This window comes from Crocuta crocuta, unplaced genomic scaffold (genome assembly GCF_008692635.1).
Source record: "Crocuta crocuta isolate KB4526 unplaced genomic scaffold, BGI_CrCroc_1.0 scaffold251, whole genome shotgun sequence".
NCBI classification, from domain to species: Eukaryota; Metazoa; Chordata; class Mammalia; order Carnivora; family Hyaenidae; genus Crocuta; species Crocuta crocuta.
The window spans coordinates 252,450-273,049 of NW_027527809.1; the positions used below are offsets into that span (position 1 = coordinate 252,450).

Here is a 20,600-nt window from a genome sequence, read left to right on the forward strand (position 1 = left end):
GAACCGCCCAAAACAATGTGGCTGCTTTATGGAAAAGGAAACTACACTATGTTGCAGAATCAGTCAGAGCTTCTCATATGACAAGGTGAAGAAAAGAGTCTTCTGAAACGCCCCAGGAAAACATATACGTTATGGTTAACTGTATGTGTCAAGTTGACTGGGGCACCAGGTACCCACACACTTGGTCAAACATTATTCAGGGTGAGTTTGTGAAAGATTTTTGGATTGTTTTAATCTTTGAATTGATAGACTGAGTAAAGGAGACTACCCTCCCTAGCTGGGGTGAGCCTCATCCAATCAATTAAGGGTTGAATAGAACAAGAGGCTGACCCTCCCCCCAAAGAAGGGGGAATTCCTCCTGCCCAACTGGCTTGGAGCTGGAATTTGGCTTTTCCTGCCATCACACTTGTAATGAAACATAAGCTCTTCACAAGCCTGCAGGTTTTCAAACTAAAACTATACCATCAGCTCTCCTGGTTTGTAGGCCTTTGGATTTGGACCTGGAACAAAACCATTGACCCTCCCGGGTCTCCAGCATGCCAACTGCAGATCTTAGGACCTCTCAGCCTCCATAATCATGGAGGACCCATTCTTTATTTTAAAAAAATGTCATATAGAGAAGGGAGGCAAGATGGCAGAGAAGTGGGGAGCTCCGTACATTTCACTCATCCCCATCACTCAAATGGAGAAGGCCTGAAGCCATAGCAATCCTTACAGAATCCAGGAGTTGAGAGGAAAAGGAGACAGAGTCCATGGAGAAAACGTTATAGCGGCTACCTCAAGAAACAAGCCAAAGTACACATGGTGGAGAGACGCAAATACCACTACAAGTAGGGAAATAAAATAACAAAAGGCTCAACAAGAGAGACCAAGAGACACCATTCAAAGAACACTTCCTGAATGGACAGGCCCTGGACAGGCAATGAGCCTTCTTTAATACAGCAGTACTCACAGGTGCAGAGTGCATAACAAGTTTTTAAAACTAACAAGAGATAGGAAGCTACCCAAATTGATGAAATGGAAGAACTCTCCTCCAAGAAATTCCAGGAAGAAATGACAGCTAAAGAACTGCTCAAAACAGATAGAAACAATATAACTGAACAAGAATTTAGAACCATAGTCATAAAATTAATCGCTGGGCTTGAAAAAGGCATGGAAGACATCAGAGAAACTATTGCTGCAAAGACAAAGGAGCTTAAAAATAGTTGTGATGAATTAAAATATGCTATTAATGAGATGCAGAATAAAATGGAGGCGTCCAATGCACAGATTGAAGAGGCAGAGACAAGAATAGGTGAATTAGAAGACATAATTATACAAAAAGAGGAAGCTGAGAAAAAGAGAGATAAACTGATCCAGGAACACAAAAGGAGAGTTCGAGAGCTCAGCGATACAATCAAATGGAACAATATCTGTATCATAGGAATTCCAGAAGAGGAAGAAAAAGGGAAAGGAGCTGAAGGAGTCCTTGAACAAATTGTAGCAGAGAACTTCCACATTCTGGGGAAGGAAAGAGACACTTAAATCCAAGAGGCACAGAGAACTCCCCTCAGACGCAACTTGAATCAATCTTCTGGAGGACATATATAGTGAATTAGCAAACTATACGGACAAAGAGAGAATTCTGAAAGCAGCTAGGGAGAAAAGGGCCCTAACATACAAAGGGAAACTGATCAGAGTGGTGACAGACCTATATACTGAGACTTGGCAGGCCAGAACGGAATGGCAGGAGATCTTCAATGGGATGAACAGAAAAAATATGCAGCCAAGAATCCTCTATCCAGCAAGCCTGTCATTCAGAATAGAAGGAGAGATAAAAGTCTTTCCAAATAAACAAAAATTGAAAGAATTCATCACCACTAAACCAGCCCTACAAGAAATCCTAAGGGGGACTCCATGCGGGAAATGTTGTAAGGAAGGCAAGGTACCAGAGACACCACCACAAGCATGAATCCTACAAAGAACACAATGACTCTAAACCCATATTTTTCAATAATAACACTGAATGTAAATGGGCTAAATGCTCCAATCAAAAGACATAGGGTAGCAGAGTGGATAAAAAAATAAAATCCATCTATTTGCTGTCTACAAGAAACGCATTTTAGGCCAGAGGGCACCTTCAGATTGAAAGTAAGGGAATGGAGAAATATATATCATGCTACTGGAAGTCAGAAGAAAGCTGGAGTAGCTATACTTATAGCAGACAAATTGGACTTTAAAGTAAAGGCAGTAACAAGGGATGAAGAAGGGCATTCTATAATAATTACAGGGTCTGTCCATCAGGAAGAGCTAACAATTATGAATGTCTATGCACCAAATATGGGAGAACCTAAATACATAAAACAATGAATCACAAACAGAAAGAATCGTATGGATAAGAATGTGCTAATAGCAGGGGACTTTAATACTCCACTTACAGCAATGGATAGATCAACTAGACAGAAAATCACTAAAGAAACAATGGACTTGAATGACACATTGGACCAGATGGATTTGACAGATATACTTATAACTCTATATCCTGAGGCCATGGAATTCACTTTCTTCTCAAGTGCGCATACACATAAAGCAATCCTAAATAAATATAAAAGAATTGATATCATGCACACTTTCAGAACACAATGCTATCAAACCTGAAATCAATCACAGGAAGAAGTCTGGAAAACCTCCAAAAACATGGCGGTTAAAGAACACCCTACTACTAAAGAATGAATAGGCCAATCAGGCAATTAGAGAAGAAATTAAAAAATATGTGGAAACAAATGAAAATGAAAATACAACAATCCAAACTCTATGGGATGCGGCAAAGGCAGTCCTAAAAGGAAAGTACATTGCACTCCAGGCTTATTTCAAGAAATTAGAAAAAGTTCAAGTACAAAATCTAAAAGCTCCCTGAAGGAACTAGAGGGAGAGCAAGATAAGACAAATAATAAAAATCAGGGCAAAAATAAACAATATAGAACCAAAAAAAACAGTTGAACAGATCAATGAAACCAAGAGGTGGTTTCTTGAAAAAATAAACAAAATTGACAAACCTCTAGCCAGGCTTCCCGAAAAGAAAAGAGGGAGTACTCAAATAGATAAAATCATGAATAAAAATGGACTTATTACCACCAACCCCTCAGAAATACAAGCAATTTTTATTAGGGAATACTATGAAAAATTATATGCCAACACACTGGACAACTTAGAAGAAATGGACAAATTCCTAAACACACACTCACTACCAAAATTCACACGGAAAGAGAAAATCTGAACAGACCGATAACTAGTGAAGAAATTGAATTGGTGATCAAAAATATCCCAACAAATAAGAGCCCTAGGTCAGTAGGCTTCCCCTAGGAATTCTACCAGACATTTAAATCAGAGTTCATACCCATTCTTCTCAAGCTATTCCAAAAAATAGAAATCAAAGGAAAACATCCGGACTCCTTCTACAAAGCCAGCATCACTTTGATTCCCAAGCCAGACAGAGACCGAGGAAAAAAGAGAGAACTACAGGCCAATATCCTTGATGAATACGGATGCAAAAATCCTCAACAAGATACTTGCAAATCGAATACAACAGCACATAAAAAGAATTATCCACCAAGTTCAAGTGGGATTTATTCCTGGGTTACAGGGCTGGTTCAATATTTGCAAATCAATCAATGTGATACATCACATTAACAAAAGAAAATCTATAAACCATTTGATCCTGTCAATAGATACAGAAAAAGCATTTGACAAAATAGAGCACCCCTTCTTAATAAAGGCCTTTGAGAAAGTCTGGATAGAAGGAACTTACTTAAACATCATAAAAGCCATTTATGAGAAGCTCTCAATAACATCATCCTCTATGGGGAAAAACTGAGAGCTTTTCCCGAGATCAGGAACATGACAGGGATGTCCACTCTCACCACTATTGTTTAACATAGTGCTGGAAGTCCCAGCATCAGCAATCAGACAGCAAAAGGATATCAAAGGCATCAGAATTGGCAAAGAGGAAGTCAAACTCACTTTTCACAGACGACATGATACTCTACATAGAAAACCTGACAGACTCCACCAGAAGCCTACTAGAACTGATCCATGAATTCAGCAAAGTTGCAGGGTACAAAATCAACATACAGAAATGGTTGCATTTTTATACACCAATAATGAAGCAAGAAGAGAAATCAAGAAACTGATCCCATTCACAATTGCACAAAAAAACATAAAATACCTACGAATAAACCTAACCAAAGATATAAGAGATCTGTATAATGAAAACTATAAAAAGCTTATGAAGGAAATTGAAGAAGACACAAAGAAATGGAAAAACATTCCATGCTCATGGATATGAAGAATATATATTGTTAAAATTTCATTACTACCCAAAGCAATCTACACATTCAATGCAATCCCAATCAAAATTACACTGGCATTCTTCTCAACGCTAGAACAAACTATCCTAAAATCTGTATGGAGCCACAAAAAACCCTGAATAACCAAAGTAATATTGAAGAAGAAAACCGAAAAAGGAGGCATCACCATCCCAGACATTAGCCTCTACTACAAAGCTGTCATCATCAAGACAGTATGGTACTGGCACAGAAACNTATGCCAGTCAGTGTGGCGAAAATGAACAAATCAGGAGACTCTAGATGCTGGTGAGGATGTGGAGAAACAGGCATCCTCCTACACTGTTGGTGGGAATGTAAACTGGTGCAGCCGCTCTTGAAAACAGTGTGGAGGTTCTTCCAAATATTATCAATAGAACTCCCCTATGACCCAGCAATAGCACTGCTAGAAATTTACCCAAGGGATACAGGAGTGCTGATGCATAGGGCACATGTACCCCCAGTGTTCATAGCAGCACTTTCAACAACAGCCAAAACATGGAAAGAGTCTAAGTGTCCCTCAACTGACGAATGGATCAAGAAGATGTGGTTTATATATACAATGGAATACTACATGGCAATGAGAAAGAATGAAATCTGGCCATTTGTAGCAAGGTGGATGGAACTTGAGGGTGTTATGCTGAGCAAAATAATTCAGACAGAGAAGGACTGATCATATGTTTGGACGTATAGGTGGATTAGGAGGAACTTAACGGAGCACCATGGGGGAGAAGAAGGGGAAAAATAGTTGGGGAGAGGGAGGGAGGCAAACCATGAGAGACTCTTGAATGCTTAGAACAAACTGAGGGCTAATGGGGGTAAGGAAGAGAGGAAGGGGGATGATGGGCATGATGGGCATGGAGGAGGGCATTTGTAGGGAAGAGCACTGGGTGTTATATGGAAACTACTTGACAATAAACTATTTAAAAAAAAGAAAGAAAAAAAATATGTCATATGGGGCACCTGGGTGGCTCAGGTGGTTAAGCGTCTCACTTCAGCTCCAGTCATGATCTCACGATTCATGGGTTCAAGCCCTGTATGAGGCTTTCTGTTGTTGGTGAGGGGCATTTGTCTCGCTCTCTCTTCCCCTCTTCTTTTATACTCTTTCTCTCAAAATAAATAAATATTTTTGAAATGCCATATATATGACATATATATACACACATATATGAATTTTATATACACACTTTTAATATATATACACTTTTAAGATATACACACTTTTAATATGTATATTACACACTTTAATATATTTATTGTATTAAATACAAACACACAAACCCTAGTCGTTCTGTTTCTCTGAAGAGCCCTAGCACAACCTTATAATGGAAGAATATTCTTCCCTACAGAGCCACCAGAAAAGCCAAGCTGTGGATGTCTCATTCCTCACCTCGATAAATAGGCCACAGCAGCCAACAAATGGTAATACTATTAGAAAGTATGTGATATTTGAAAATAAAACATTACTGAAGTATTCCTACTTATATAAGAGGTCTGGAACAAGTAACCAAAAATGTAAGAGATGGGGTGGGATGGAGTATTAAGGGTGCAGGAGAGAAGACCAAGGTGGTCCTAAGCAATCCTATGAATTTTTTTACAGGGTTATGTACATTTTTTGAGTTTATTTTTGAGAGAGAGAGAGCACAGGAGGGGTAGAGAGAGAGGAAGAAAGAATCTGAAGTGGGCTTAGCACTGTCAGTGCAGAGCCTGATGTGGGGTTTGAACCCATGAATGGTAAGGTCATGACCAGAGCTAAAATCAGGAGTAAGATTCTCGACTGATTGAGCCACCCAGATGCCCCTATACTTTTTTACATTTTGTAAAAACTCAAAAGATTATATAATCACAGATGATTATATCTGATTTCTTCCTGCAGAAAGTATTCACACCACCTGAGACAGATGCAGGTGCTGCCTCCTCCCACCAAGGCTCACAGCTGTGACCACACACACAGTCTGCCACTCGACCTCCAATACTTATCAAATATGCTAAGTGACAGCTAGTCAAGCAGTAAAGAATTTTGCTTCTTCATTCTCATTGACTTAAATGCCAAGGTGGTCCTGAACCATCCTATGAATTTTAGGGCCTGTGTTCTTCTCACGGAGGCCACATATACTTAAGATCATCTTTGTATGAGATTCACAGACAGAGGAAGCAGAAGGTGTAAAAGAAGAGACTTTTAGAATTTCAAAAAAGTTCCAGGATCACAGACATTCTTTTCCAGTGTACAAGCTAAAGACATTTTAGGAAAGCGTAGAACAGGCTTGGTATATGGAAACTTAGGAAGTGAAAGGGGATTTAGGATTTATTAAGCACTATCATGGATAAAGACCTAACCACTTGCTCAGGCTGGGGATTGGTGCTCAGCAGTCTTCTGTCTCACCCTGCAAGTCTCCTGGACTCTGCCAGTTCAGTGCTCACAGTCTGCACAAAAGAAAGCTAATTCTAAAGGGAGTGTGTAACCTGGACAGGGCTAAAGGCCAAGGCCTCCATCTCCTGCCTTTTTTGTGCCTTTCTTGCCCTTGCACATCCCTTCTCCTCCTTTTTTCCCAGGGATTAAGAACCGAGGCTCTGGAGCCAGACTCTGGGATTGGAATGAATATTTTTTCCTGATAATTATTTGCTATGTACGACCTTGGGGAAGTTATTTACCTCTTTGTACCTCAGTTTCCTCAGCAGCAAAATGTAAACAACAGTACTGCCTAGCATGTGGGGTTGTGAGGATGAAATCAGTTCATGTACAACACTTTCTTGAAGCAGTCCTGGCCCACGGTACATGTTGGTGTCAGCCCCTTACTAACCCTCTCAAGTCTCTGACTCTTCCTTCCAGACCCAACAGGTGGTAAGTTGCTTTTGGTTCATTTATTGCATTTTTCACATGGCATAGAAAGCACCTATTTACGAACCTGCTTTCCTCTAGATGGAGCAGGAATCACACATTCTCATTATCTTTCCCACCACCCAGTGTCAGCACACAGCAGGCACTCAATAACTGTGGATTGAGTGCTTCAAGACATAACTAATTCTAACAAGGAGAGTGTGTTACCTAAGGGCTACTGGTTATGAATGGCAATGGCAATGCAGTAAAGTGAAGCTCTAGGTAGAATTCTGCAAAGAAACACAATTCACCCTTTTGGTGTACAATCAAGTCCTGAGATTTTTTTTTTTTGGTCTAAATTTGTTTGCTTTGAAATCTTTCAAATAAGGTCACTTTGTTTACATACTTGCCCCTCTTAATGGCACAGAGACGTAAATATAACAAAGCTGATTGAATCCATGTTACTTTTTCCCCAGGAGACCAAGATTCTGGAAATATTTATGAGCAATCTTCTATGGTTACTTTCAATTATCAATTGCACACATAATGCATAATTATTAAAGAATCATTTAAAAAATGCCCTTCCAAGTACAAACAAGAGCAAAGCATCAAGCAGATGTTGCAACTACATTATTGAGGTCTGGCTACCCCAAAATAAATTTCCCTTAAATACAGAAAGGATAACAAGATGACTGCTGGACTAACCCTGGTCTCAGGCATGTGATTTGAGCTCAGTTTAAAAAACCTTTTGTGGAAAGTGTTCTTGTGAAACACCCTACTAAAAAGCAAGCCCATGAGGCACATTCATGAGTTCGTCTAAGTCCTGAGGTGTTTACTGAGGAGACACAGGAAGGAGCCAGACAGACACGCATATGTACACACCTACTCATCCTATATCAGACCAGTTAAGGAGCTCAGTAAAATTCAGTCTTTTTCCTAACTGACTTTTGTTATTCCCATATGAAATATCCACAGATGTTTCAGTTGGATCACAGATGTTACTGTCAGGTCAGATTAATAAGAGCCATATTTTCCAGTTAAGCATAAAGAAAAAGAGATAGTAAAGGAATTCAAATATGCTAATGCTCTGTAATAGAAAAGAATAGGTGAATTTGTATTTGATGTTTCCTATCCACATACACTTCTCACTTACTTAAAAGACTTTGGGAAGATGGGTCCAAGTTCAAATGGCTACTATTTAGAATGAAGAACACTAGGAACCTCCTAGAAAACAGTTCTTCCTTGCAGTGCCAAAAAGCACACCTGAGTTGAATATTAAGTGAAATGAGTTACTCTGAAAGTCGAAAGAAAAATTGCTGAAAGGTTCAGCTGGTTTTGAAAGGTTCTGATGGTTGAGTTATATGAAAAGCAAACTGGGGAGCAGGCTCCCCAGGAATTTACTCACCACTATATCCTCAGGGAATGTGTCCCTGCTGAAGGAGCCGTCATCAAAGACGACCTCATAGAAGGTCTGCGATGTCACAGCGATCACTCTGCAGCTGTAATACCGCGTGTTTCGATGCTTTGTGATGACTGTCTGCCCAACACAGATGCCCTTCTCGGCAGCTTTGGACTTCTGTCAGAAGGGGCACACAAAGATGAGAGAAAAGAAATAGAAAAAAAGAAAGACAAAAGGTAGAGACAGAAAAGAAAAGGTATACTTATTTAGGAAAAAGTAATTCATGATTTTTAATTCTAATTTTTAAACTTTATTGGGGAATAATTTCAAACTTAAAAGTTACAAGCATACGAGTAGTACAAAAACACCCCTATGTTCTTGACCCTTTGCCCAGATTTACCTATTGTTACCTATTGATATTTTTAACATTTTACCATTTCCATTTTTTTCATATTCTGACTCTATTTTACATATACGTAAATTTACATACTCAATGTTTTCCATATGTAATTCCTATGTTTAGAAAATACACAACTGACACACACACACACACACACACACACACACACTCACCATCACAGGTCTTTACTCCTAAATACATCAGTTGTGTATTTTCTAAGCATGGCAATGTGGCTTCACATAACCATAATACGGTTACTAACTTTAGTAAATGTAACATGGATACAACTTATGTTCTAATTTTGTCAACTGAGCCAATAACAATCTTCAACGCCTGCCCCTTCACCCCACCAGCTCCGTCCTGCCCTGCCCTTGCTCTCCAGCACAGAGTCCAGGGGAGTCAGGGTCTGCGCTATGCTGCTGCTTCTCTTTCAGCCTCTGTTAATCTGGAACATTTTCACAGCCAGTCTTGGTCTTTTATGATTGTGAGTGATACTTCCAAAGGATGCAGTTCCCCTTCTCCCTTTTTTAATAGAGTATTTACCTGATGTTTCCTCATGATTGGATTCAAGTTTATACATTCCTGGCCAGAACACCACACAGATAATGTATTCTTCTCAGGATAGCACATCTGGAGGCACATGATGCCTGTCTGCCTCTCAATGGTGATGTTAATTTTGATCCTAAACAAACTGTAGTCCAATTCCTCCACATTACAATAATTATTTCTCCCTTACACCTAATCGGCAATCTGTGGGAGAAACTTGAATGCCGCCCAAACATCCTGTTCCCATACATATCTGCTCAGGTTTAGCACCACTGACGAGTCATGCCTGATCCTATCTTTACTATGATGGTGGTGATATGCCGATTACTCCTGCTCTCACACTCCCTCCACACTTAATATCTGGCACTTGGCACTCCCCCCACATCCTGCTCTTGTGTGGGAGGGGAGGACAGAAGGCAGGAGACTGCAGAAATGGTCAGGGGCACAGGTCAGGGTCCATGAGGGGAAGAAGGGAGGAGGGCATTCCTTTGCCATCCTAACAGGTCAGGACAATATCCTGTGGGCCTAAGGAAACCACTGAGAGGTTTATGTATAGAAGAGAAATGATGTAGGTCTATATGGCTGTAGGTGGAGAAGGTGAGTGGGGAGCTTATCACAATGGGTCCAGTGGAAGATGAGGGCCTGGAGTAAGGAACTGAGGACAAAGGTACTCATGATTTGGATGCAGGGGTGACTCCCTTCCAAAAAAGTGTCCCTATAGCCTCCTACATGTAAAGTGTGCTCTGTATTTTTCTCCTTAATACCATTCCCCAGTGACTGTTGGGTTGGTTGGGGAAATTTTCTTTGCTTTTTGATGTAGTTAGGTGTGTGAACATCTTGACAAAGGACAACAGTAAAAAGGCTGTAGTGATTAACTGCACTATGATTGAAGTAGACATCATTAATAGCTAGGCCACAGTATGTGACATATATTGAAATAATACCTAGTTTCCTGTTTCATTCTCCACCCAACCCCTTTAAATATATCTCACTTTTCAAAGTAAGAGAATGACTTAAATGTAGTTAGCAATGAACACGAGTGAAAGCAGTCTGCAGTTACATAACTCCAAAATTGGGCCTGCGACTGCTCCTAAGGATCCTATAGGCGGCAGCTAACTGTAGGGGGCGACATTACAACCTGTGTGGCCAACTACAGTGGCCCTGAGGGACTTCATGCTGGCAGCAATTTTTGTAGATGTCCCTCTCTGTCAAACTGACTTAAAAACACTCATCATCAGGACTGCAAGTACTATATTTTACTATGATATTAGTTCCTGTGTACATATTTTATTAAAATTGGAATTAACCCTATAAGGAAACAATGGTTTGGATTTGAATTCTAAGCTCTGCTACTTACTAGCTGTGTGATCTTGGGATCTTGAACCTTTATCAGCCTCAGTTTGTTCATCTGTAGGAGGGATAATACTTACATTAAAGGTTTGCTACAAAAACAGGATACAGTACATAAACTACCTAGATTTATGGGCAATTGGTTCTTAGCCACTGTTAACTGGTTTCATTTTTGTTAAGTGGAGAACATATCTAAGACCCTAGCCCAGGTTAATAAGCCACTCTTTTCTGCTGTCCCTCAGTAATTGGCATGTATGACTGTGCAGCACTCTGATTTCACACGAATGGCTGAATCCAGCCCCAAACCATCACTGTTCTGCTCTTTACCTCATCCACTTTTGATTCTAATTCTTGTCAAACATGGGCACAAAGCTATGGTCCTTAGGAGGGAAGACATGTAATGTGGCCTCCACCCCACTCCCAACTCTCTTCAAGCCCTGCCCAAATAAACTTTCAGGGACAGGTCCTCCCACAGCAGGGCAAAATCCATGCATCAGAGACAGGCGTACATGTCTTTTCTTCCATAACACCCGCCTCAGCATGTACAACACTGTTGCTGCTGGATGAATGATGAATGAATGAACAAGTGAAAGAATGAATTTTTAAAGATGAATGAACGAACTGTAAAGGATGGTTAAAGACACATTTTCAAAATGGGAGTGGACTAATTCTAATCATTCTTGGTCCAGAAAAGGGAAAAGAGAAACGAAGGGAAGTTTGAGGAAGATGTTCCTCTTTCTTAGAGGGGGTAAGCATGTATATGAGTAGGGGAGGGAATAAAGAAAGTTTATGGTAAAATTCACAGGGTCTGGAAAGTGGAGGTGACCAGTCATGGGAAAAGAAAAGTGATACAGACTTGAGAGAGAAAAGGTTGACTCTAGACTACAGCTACCTTCTTCCTACTTAGGACCTGAAATTTATGTAAACTGGCTAGTTGAAAAGATGGCTAGCATTAAATACATAGCCTTCATCCAAGTAAAACTTTCCATGAGATGCAAGCATGACCATTTCATGGGGAGTACTGAGGAAAACAGATTTTTTTCCATAATGCTATTGTGATAGGATTTCTGATTTATTTTTGCAGAGAAAATTTATTGACAAGCATTTCCCATAACTGATTATACATTCTCAAAAATATTTCCTGTCAGAAAAGCCTAAGGATCTATTGATGTTAACAGTGAGGCTCTATCAGATTATAGAAATAGCTATGGTATTTTGAAGATTAGTACACAGGCTAAGGCTGAGAAAGTTAAATTTCCTTCAACATGCACTAAGCAGAAATGAACAAACAGCAGTTTAAGGGGGAAAAAATAAGCACAGTTTCTTTTTTTTCCCCAAATCAAACTTGTGAAATATTTATTAGCTCAGATGACATTATTAATTTCAAAAATGGTAAAAGTAATTGGAAAACTTTATTTATTTGTTTTTTTATTTGTTTATTTATTTATTTATTGGCATCACCCAATCAGATAACCTTTTCTTAAAATAGCTTATTGTCAAGTTGGTTTCCATATAACACCCAGTGCTCATCCCCACAAGTGCCCTAAGCACAGTTTCTTTTAAAGAAAGCTAGAGCCAATTTGAAATGCTGGGGATGCGAAAAAAATGTTAAATAAGAAAATATTATAGACATTCCATAAAAGCGTCAAAGAGTTCCTGGGGCATAAGTACACATGTGGAGTTACCAACACATGTCCATATACCTGACCTAATTAAATTCTCCCAACAACTCTGTGAGGTAGTTGCATTTTCACTAAATAGATGAGGTAGCTCAGGTACACAGTCAAGGGACTTTCCCAAGATCTCAGAGATGGTGAGAGGCTATAGTAAGGTTCAGAGGCAGGCACTCTCCTACAGAGAGTGCCTTGGTATCATCAACCAGGAGAAGAAACATAGACAGAAATCAGAGGATAAATAAAACCTACCAGGAAGTGCACCTAATGGAATTCAAGCAGTTGCCTACAGAAGTTACATTTTCTTTTCCTTTCTTTTCTGATTTATTGAGCACCTCCTCTGTTCTACACCCTGTTGAGATACTTCTCAGGTAAGAAATCATTTAACCACTACAGTATAGTCAGTATACTTCCCAGTATATACAGAGTTGAATTGGCAACTTAGATTTGGAGCCTCTCTGGAGATGAAAAACATAGAATGTATAATTGCACATGCTGTCCATTTTTATCCATGTACACATGACACATACACACACACACACACACACACACACACACACACACACACACACACTGTGGTATGTTGCATAAATGCCCACAAATCTTCATTCCTTCCTGTTTTCACATCCTTTTCAGTGTGACCTTGCAGCTCTTCCTTTCAGGATCTGGACCCTATTTCCTCACCCTTAGAATATGGGCTCACCTTGTGGCTTAGCCTGTCTTAGCCAAAAGAATACAGCTGAAGTAATGGTATGCCAATTTAAAGCCTTTGCTCAAGAAGCCTTGCACAAGAATTGCTGCTTCTTTCTAGAGGCCCTAGACTGTTATGTAAACAAACTCAAGTTATCCTACTGGAAGATGAGAGATCACATGGACCAGAGTTGAGGTGCTAGACATGAACTCAGCCAAGAAAAGGCAAGCTGTTCTGCAGCTGATCATAGATGAAGGAGGCAATCTGCCTGGAACAGAACCACCCCCATGAGCTCAGCCTAAATCTGTGACCTACAGAATCGCCAGCTAAAGAACTGTCATTGTTTCAAGTCACTACATTTTGTGATGGTTTGTCACACACACACAACTAAGAAAAAAGAACACTAAGAAAATATATACTAAACTGCTAGCAGATATAACTCCAGGTAATGGGATTTTGCTTATTTGCTTCTTTATGTACTTTCCTGTACTTTTTATTATGTATTTCTTTAATTATTAAAAACACTAAATGTAATAAAATACAAGAGTTCTTGCAATTTTCTAAGTTCCTTAAATAACAAGCAATCCATAGTCAGGTCTACTTAACTGAGACACTCAAAAAAAAAAAAAGCTGAAGCCAAATGATTTAGTAAGGAAAGACTACTCTCATCATTTATCTTTCACTTAAATAAGATGAAAAAAGGACTTGAAGAAATGAATATTTTGTAAAGTCGAATGATACACAAATTTAGTTACAAAATTTCATGTGACTTTATTTATACCGCCTATATTTAGACCAAATGTGATATAACAAAAAAGGTACTTAAACACTACTGATTCCCAAGACATGGAAGATAAACAGATGATGTTCTCAGGTTTGCGTTTCTATTTAAAACAACAACAACAACAACAATATAAAAACAAAAGCCCTCAACAAATCTTTTTGTACTCCTTGCTATACCTATACTTTCCATCATACTAAGCCACCTCTAAGGGGCAGCACAAATAATAGGATCCAGTTGTTTAAAGGTAGAAGTGTTTTCTCTCCCTGATACTGTGTTGCCTTTAGGTGTAGGATTAGAAAGGAAACAGGCCCTTATTACATAGTTCTCTAACTTTTCTGAGACTTTACCGATGTTTAAATAAATGGCCATGCTTGAAAGAAAAGATAGCTAATTATCAATGACCACAATACGAATAAAGAGAAACAGATGTTTCTAATGCCTGGTCTGGTTCATCAAAGGCACTCCAACATCCAATAGGCTAACTCACACAAAAAAATTAAAGCCAGTGTTGACAAAACAGGATGAAATAAATCATTACTGCTTACCTGATGAGTACACTATAGCAGTAAATCCTGAGCCAAAGAGTTAAGAACCAGATGGCAAGCAATGCAAAGAGGAAAAGCAAAGCAAGGATGGACATGGAGTAGGGGAAAAAAAAGTGGTATTTAAATAAGCAGTTACTGAGTGCTTGTTACAAGTAAGGCACCTTGCTAGGTGCTGAAGATTAAAATACAAGAAAGAGAGAGTCCCTTCTCTCAAATAGCTCACAGGCTAGAGGCAAGTCAGACATAGCTGACCGAAATGCAAAGTATTGAGAGTGTCTGGATGAGGGCAGGAAGGGACTCTTCACAGGCTTCACTACAGGGAACATCTGAACCAGGTCCAAGGAAGCAAGGATGTAGTCTTATACACATGCAAGGAAGGCTGACTGAGAATGGAGTGTCTGGTGCCACAAACCTCTGACCTTTGCCACCTTGTCAGCTTGTGGGCACCTTGTCAGAACAATGTTTTTAAGTGCATAAGATAAAACAAGAAAAGATTACAAAAGAAACCAATTATACTGAAATAATATTGAAAAGTAAATTTGTGGTATAATATCTTTGCTTCTTTAATAATGTATTAAATACTACTATCTAGTGGCAAGCCTAATAACTATTAATATTCTAATTTCAAAGTTGCAATATAAGCAATATTTTAAGGTCTCTGTTACAATGGTAATGTGGTTTCTATTGTGGACAGAATCACAGAAACTCAAAAGCAGTATTTTAAGATCTCTGTTACAATGGTAATGTGGTCTCTATTGTGGACAGAGTCACAGAAACTGTTAATGCCACTGCAGCCTCAAAACTGACAGAAATGTTAAATTCTCACTAAAGTTAGTGGAAAACAATGGTAAATCTTTCCTCATCCTCTAACAGACAAATTTTCCTTGATATTGAAATATAAAAAAGATTATATCACCTGGAATATTTAAAGGCACAGCAGTAAACCTTCTAACAGCCTTATTTAAAAAATCGCAATAATATTACTTATATAATATTGTGCTTGTATATGGTGAAGATAAAAGGATACAGTAGATAAATGAAAATCAATGAAGGCATCTCTGTGAAGGGTGAAGTTATGGAGACTAAAATGGATAATTTTGAGGTGACCTACACTGACACAGGAATCTAACTTAAGTATTGAGGCTGGAAGGTGCACTGCATTTTCAAATATCTTTCTCCCCATTGGGTTTTTGAGAGCAGAGAGAAGTTAGTTCACATAAGACCCCTAAAGCAAAGACTCAGGGGGAAGAAGTTCTGTGTGGCAGAAGGAAGGAAGATTCCTATGCTTTGGCAAGATCTTCTCTGACCAGACCTGGGAAAGGCTTAGCTGCATTGAAGAGTCACTCACCATCCAACAAGATGAGTTATGGGCAGAGGTGTCATCTTGGAAAAATCTCTGACTGGGTTCTCCATCTATATAATAATGTTAATAAAGGGTGTAAATCCAAATACAACAGTGTATGTAGAGCCAGTGACACTGGAAAATTGAAGAAATGAAGTAACTTATCCAGCGAACAGGCCAGAAAGCATATTGCCATTTATCTACAGTAACCCTTTCACCTTCTCAACTTTATTATTTCTCCCTAATTTCTATGACTTAATAACCCAAGAGATATTATTATTGTATTTTTTCAAGGTACCGTTTTATAAAAATTCCTAGAGGGATCTGAGTAAATAAATTAATACCCCCTATTATTCTTTTACCAAACTTATGTAGTAGAAGTCACTCATATAAATTTGCTTTGTAATAATGAAAGCTTTCTTTGTAAAATTACAAGAGCTAGGTAAAAATCTACCCGGAAAAACCTAAATCCCTGGGGCTTCATGAAGAAATAATTGCTCTAATGGCAGAAATGCACATGCAGACTCATAAAAATGTCACAAGTATTTAATTTTCTACATGTCTGTTTGTTCACATGTACTTTCATTTCTTGTGGGTTTTTAAGTACAAACACAATACAGTGGGAAATGGTGGTAAGCAGTTTCCCAGTAGATTTAAGGTCTTATTCATTTTAATGTCTGTAGAAGTATAACTAACAGGCTGCAGAAGGTACCGAGAAAAAAAACTAATTCTTTTCCATCTGAGTCATTAGCTCACCTCAGAGGTCTTGTTTGGTAGGGAAGTGAAGAGGACTGGGACAGGAGAACTATCTTTAGATGCTCACTCAGTCCACGCAGGGAACTCTCAACAGGTAGGCACCACGTGCTTTCTATTCCGAATAGTAAACAACTTACTTCAGAAACAGCAGAGAGAAAAGTTCACATCCATTAGACTGGTGGAGCTAGAGGGGTGTGGAAGCCTCCTACTGCTAAGATGGAACTTGACATGAGCTCCTCCTAAGTCACGTCCTACCTCATTAGTTGCTGGTGAACATGCAAATCCCTGGATGTCTGCCCCCAGAAACTCTGCCTTGGGCTTTTACATTTTAGGAGCTCTTCAGGCTTCTTGGGTAGCAAAAGTAAAATCTGGAGATCATTCACAGCAGCCTGTGTGTGTGTGTGTGTGTGTGTGTGTGTGTGTAGAAATTAACAAGTTGATTCTAAAATTTATATGAAAATGCAAAGAAACTAAAATACTCAAAGTAATCTTGAAAGAAAAAACAATGTCAGAGGAATTATAACAGGAGAAAGGAACAGGAAAGCACTGGCTCAATTATAAGGTAATAACAGCAACCTAAAAATATTACCTCAGATGGAACATTTCCAACAGAGAGAAGCAAGTATCACTATATGGTGTTCTTGCCAATAAGGATTTTTGAATCTCAATTACAGCTGGTGAATGGATTAAAAATAGCTAAAATAGATGCAAAAATGTTACCAGAAAATTCAAAGTAAATTAAACTAATTAAATGGTTATACAGTCTTTCTGTGGCATTAAGAAGGAAAGCCAGGTAAATAATGACACTATGTAAGCTAATCCAAGCCATAGTCTTAAATTGGAAAAGTGACTACCAAAACAGCACAGTCTAAATATAATGTCACACATGCTGTGATGACTTGAAAGCTCTATACCTTTTCATGATTGGCAAGCCTCTCTGAAGTGTCATTTCATCATGTGTAAAATGTATACAATCATAATACCAGGGAGGTGGTGACTGTATGGACCAAATGAGATAAGTAGTTATGTATGAAAGTACACGGTAAACTATAAAAGTCACTATACAAATATTAGCTAATGTTATATTACTTTTCTTCACCCTAGTCTGTATTGATACACTTCTCCCAACAAAGGAGAGTGATCCCTTTAAACAGAAGAGAAAATTAGGGTGGCATAGGTAATTGTGGTTCTATAAAGACACAGTAGTTATGAGTGAGAGCATGAGTGAGAGAGGGAGAGAGAAAGGAGGGAGAAGAGAGAAAAGGAAGAGAGGGGGAGGAGAAGGGGGAGGGGATGAGAGAGACACACAGAAAGAGAATTCACAAGATCTCAAAAGTGCAAGCTTCCAAGGTTTTTCTTCCAAAATTTCAGGAGAAACAGCCATAGGAACAGTGGAAGAAGAGCCAGCCAACAGCCTTCTATTGCTCTTCACAACAGCAGAGGCACAGAATCTGCCTGCCTAGCCATCGCACCAGTGTTAAAGGGGATAAACCCACAAAATCTTTCCACTGTTAATCAAGAAAATGAACATTCATCTATCAACCTATCTAGTATTAATTAAATGTATCTATGTGCCCAGCACTGTGCTTAAAAGAGGCAGAAGGGATGGGAACAAACTGAGAGTTTCTGTAGCAGGAACCCTTCCTTCTCCTACCATGTTTTCTCAGATATCACCTAAAGTTAATCTCTGTGGTCCCTAGAGCCTTGGCAAAAGTTACTTCTCACTCAGTATCTAGTAAGGACACCAGTCTTTGCTCCAAGATTTGAAGGTATAATTCAATTTGAAGGCACAATTAAAATGTGCTGAATTCTGTATTTTCTTCTAATTCCTGAAAAATACATGAGGAAAGGGAGAACAAACTTAACCAAAAGGCTTAATTAGTACTCAAGGAGGGTCAGTCAAAATTAAAAATAATTGATTAAGGTATCTGATGCCCACAGAAAAGAGCATTTCAATTCTCCTTGCTTCCTGTCACAAGCAAAAGCTTCTGAGTGCCAGGTCATCCCAGTAATGGCTCAAAGAAAAATTAAAAGAATGCTTTATTTAAAAATGTAGAAACAGTAATTTCTTATGGTTCTTTAGATACTACACTCTATAACTTCAGTGACCCCCACTACACATGGTGTGGGATAAACAGAATGCATGGCATCTCACAAAGAAAACAAGCCAATTTCAGATGAAGAATGGGAGGAGAAGTGGTGCTGATTTGCAGGTGTGAGCTTGTCAGACCCCAAGATGGCTACCAACATTCTATGGAAAGGAAGGGCATAGAATTTGGGGTGTCCCCAGGCTGACTGGCTGTTTGCCAAGAGACCTCATGAGGGCCTTTTAGTTAATTAATCCAGGGTTTTATACATCATCTTTATTGAAAGTGGATAGATAATGTTGACCTAGAACGTAGTTTTTTAGATAGAAATGTTGGAACTTATTTGTCATTTCTATTGTTTGCAGCTAATGAAAGTTACGCTTTCACTGCATTTTGTCAGTATCTAAGGATTTCATTATGACTATGGCATCTAATTACTGTATTCTACATGAAGGAATTGAGAAACCCTGTCTCTTCTGCTTTACAAGACGTTGGAATGTCAAATACCCTTTCCTGTTGTCTGTCTGCTGACACATTCCATTTGTATTTCTCTACTGTATCCATAGTGCTTCATTCTAATACTAATGTTAAAATATGGGATTAGTGTCACTACCTAATTTTCTTAACAAGCTATCAGACAATAATGCATGCCTCAATTATTTTCTTCTTTAAAAAGACCATAAATGGTTAAAGAGCTTAAAATTTTCTGGGTACTGAGATGCATTAATTATGTGAAAAAGTGAGCAAGCATTTTACATGGAAACATACCTTACCTATGCTAAAAATTGAAGCCAGTTAAGTGGTCCTTAGAGAGGAAGACTTGATTTCCTCAGTATGTGTGGCCCTTGAAGTTGCCAACTATCAACTGTGCCATGTAAACACTCCTTACTGCAGTGCAAGCCTAGGTCTTGCTGTCTGGCTCCCTGGTTCCATGCATGCTGTGTGATGGGGATAACAGAACCAAGGAGGAAACATGGCACGGACAAGTTTCTCCTGGGGATTCTGATGAGTCTGCTTTTGTGATAAAAACCAAACACCTGCACCAAGATGCAGATCTTTCTTGACTTTTTTTTTAATCAGGATTAATTTTCAGTTTTACAAGGCCAGAATAAAAAGTTCAGCAATATATTATTTTTTGTAAAGCCACATATTATTACACATTTTGAGAGAGAGAAAGACAACCAAGGCTGTCAGATAAGAGATTTAATAATCAAGGCTCTACGGAGGGGAAAAAAAAAAAGGCTCTACGGAGGGTAACTATGAACACTCATGTTAAAAACACATGAGGCCTCAACCCCGCAGATGGTTTCAAAGTTATTCCAGGGGCTCTTTAGGCCCTCAGGAATAAGTATTGCCTATTTGCAAAATAAATAAGCTGTCCCACACAATATATGTCCTAACATTCTTCCAGTGCATTTGATTGTTTCCAAGAAATAAATCTTGATATAATGTTCTTTTACCCAACCAGATTAAAGGATCAGAAATAAAAGTCTGGAGGAAGGCTACTCTAAAAGAAGAAATATTTTTCTGAACCACCTGGGACCTGACTCTGCTTTCTGCCCTCAGATGATGATGTGGCCTTGCTGACCCTGCATCTGATTCAAGAGCTAATCTCCTTTCAAGCATTTCCTTAAATGGAAAGGCCTAGACTCCTAAAAGTGAATTCTTCCACAATGAAGATGTAAACCCTTAATATAGAGGAACTGTATGGTCACAAAATATGACTTTTTTTCAGCTTCAGCTGCAGCCAGCCCCATGCAGACACTGCCACAACTGGGGAGCCCCAACAGGGAACAATGTATAGGAGAAGTGCCACCCCCAGGCATTCAGCCTCTGCTCTGCCTTCAT

The 20,600-nt window shown here is 39.0% G+C and overlaps 1 protein-coding gene across 6 annotated transcripts in view; it reads right to left on the reverse strand.

Annotated features, from left to right (window-relative positions):
• KDM4C (lysine demethylase 4C) overlaps window positions 1-20,600 on the reverse strand; it is a 426,956-nt gene that overhangs the window by 36,261 nt on the left and 370,095 nt on the right. For 5 of the 6 annotated variants that reach the window (XM_077774817.1, XM_077774795.1, XM_077774789.1 and 2 more), the window contains 2 exons: window positions 10,882-10,932; window positions 8,585-8,755 (listed from right to left, as the gene is read on the reverse strand). In XM_077774817.1, the coding sequence (XP_077630943.1) occupies window positions 8,585-8,755; window positions 10,882-10,932 (222 nt within the window). The remainder of the gene's footprint in view (window positions 1-8,584; window positions 8,756-10,881; window positions 10,933-20,600) is intronic. The other variant, XM_077774812.1, reaches the window with a different exon arrangement.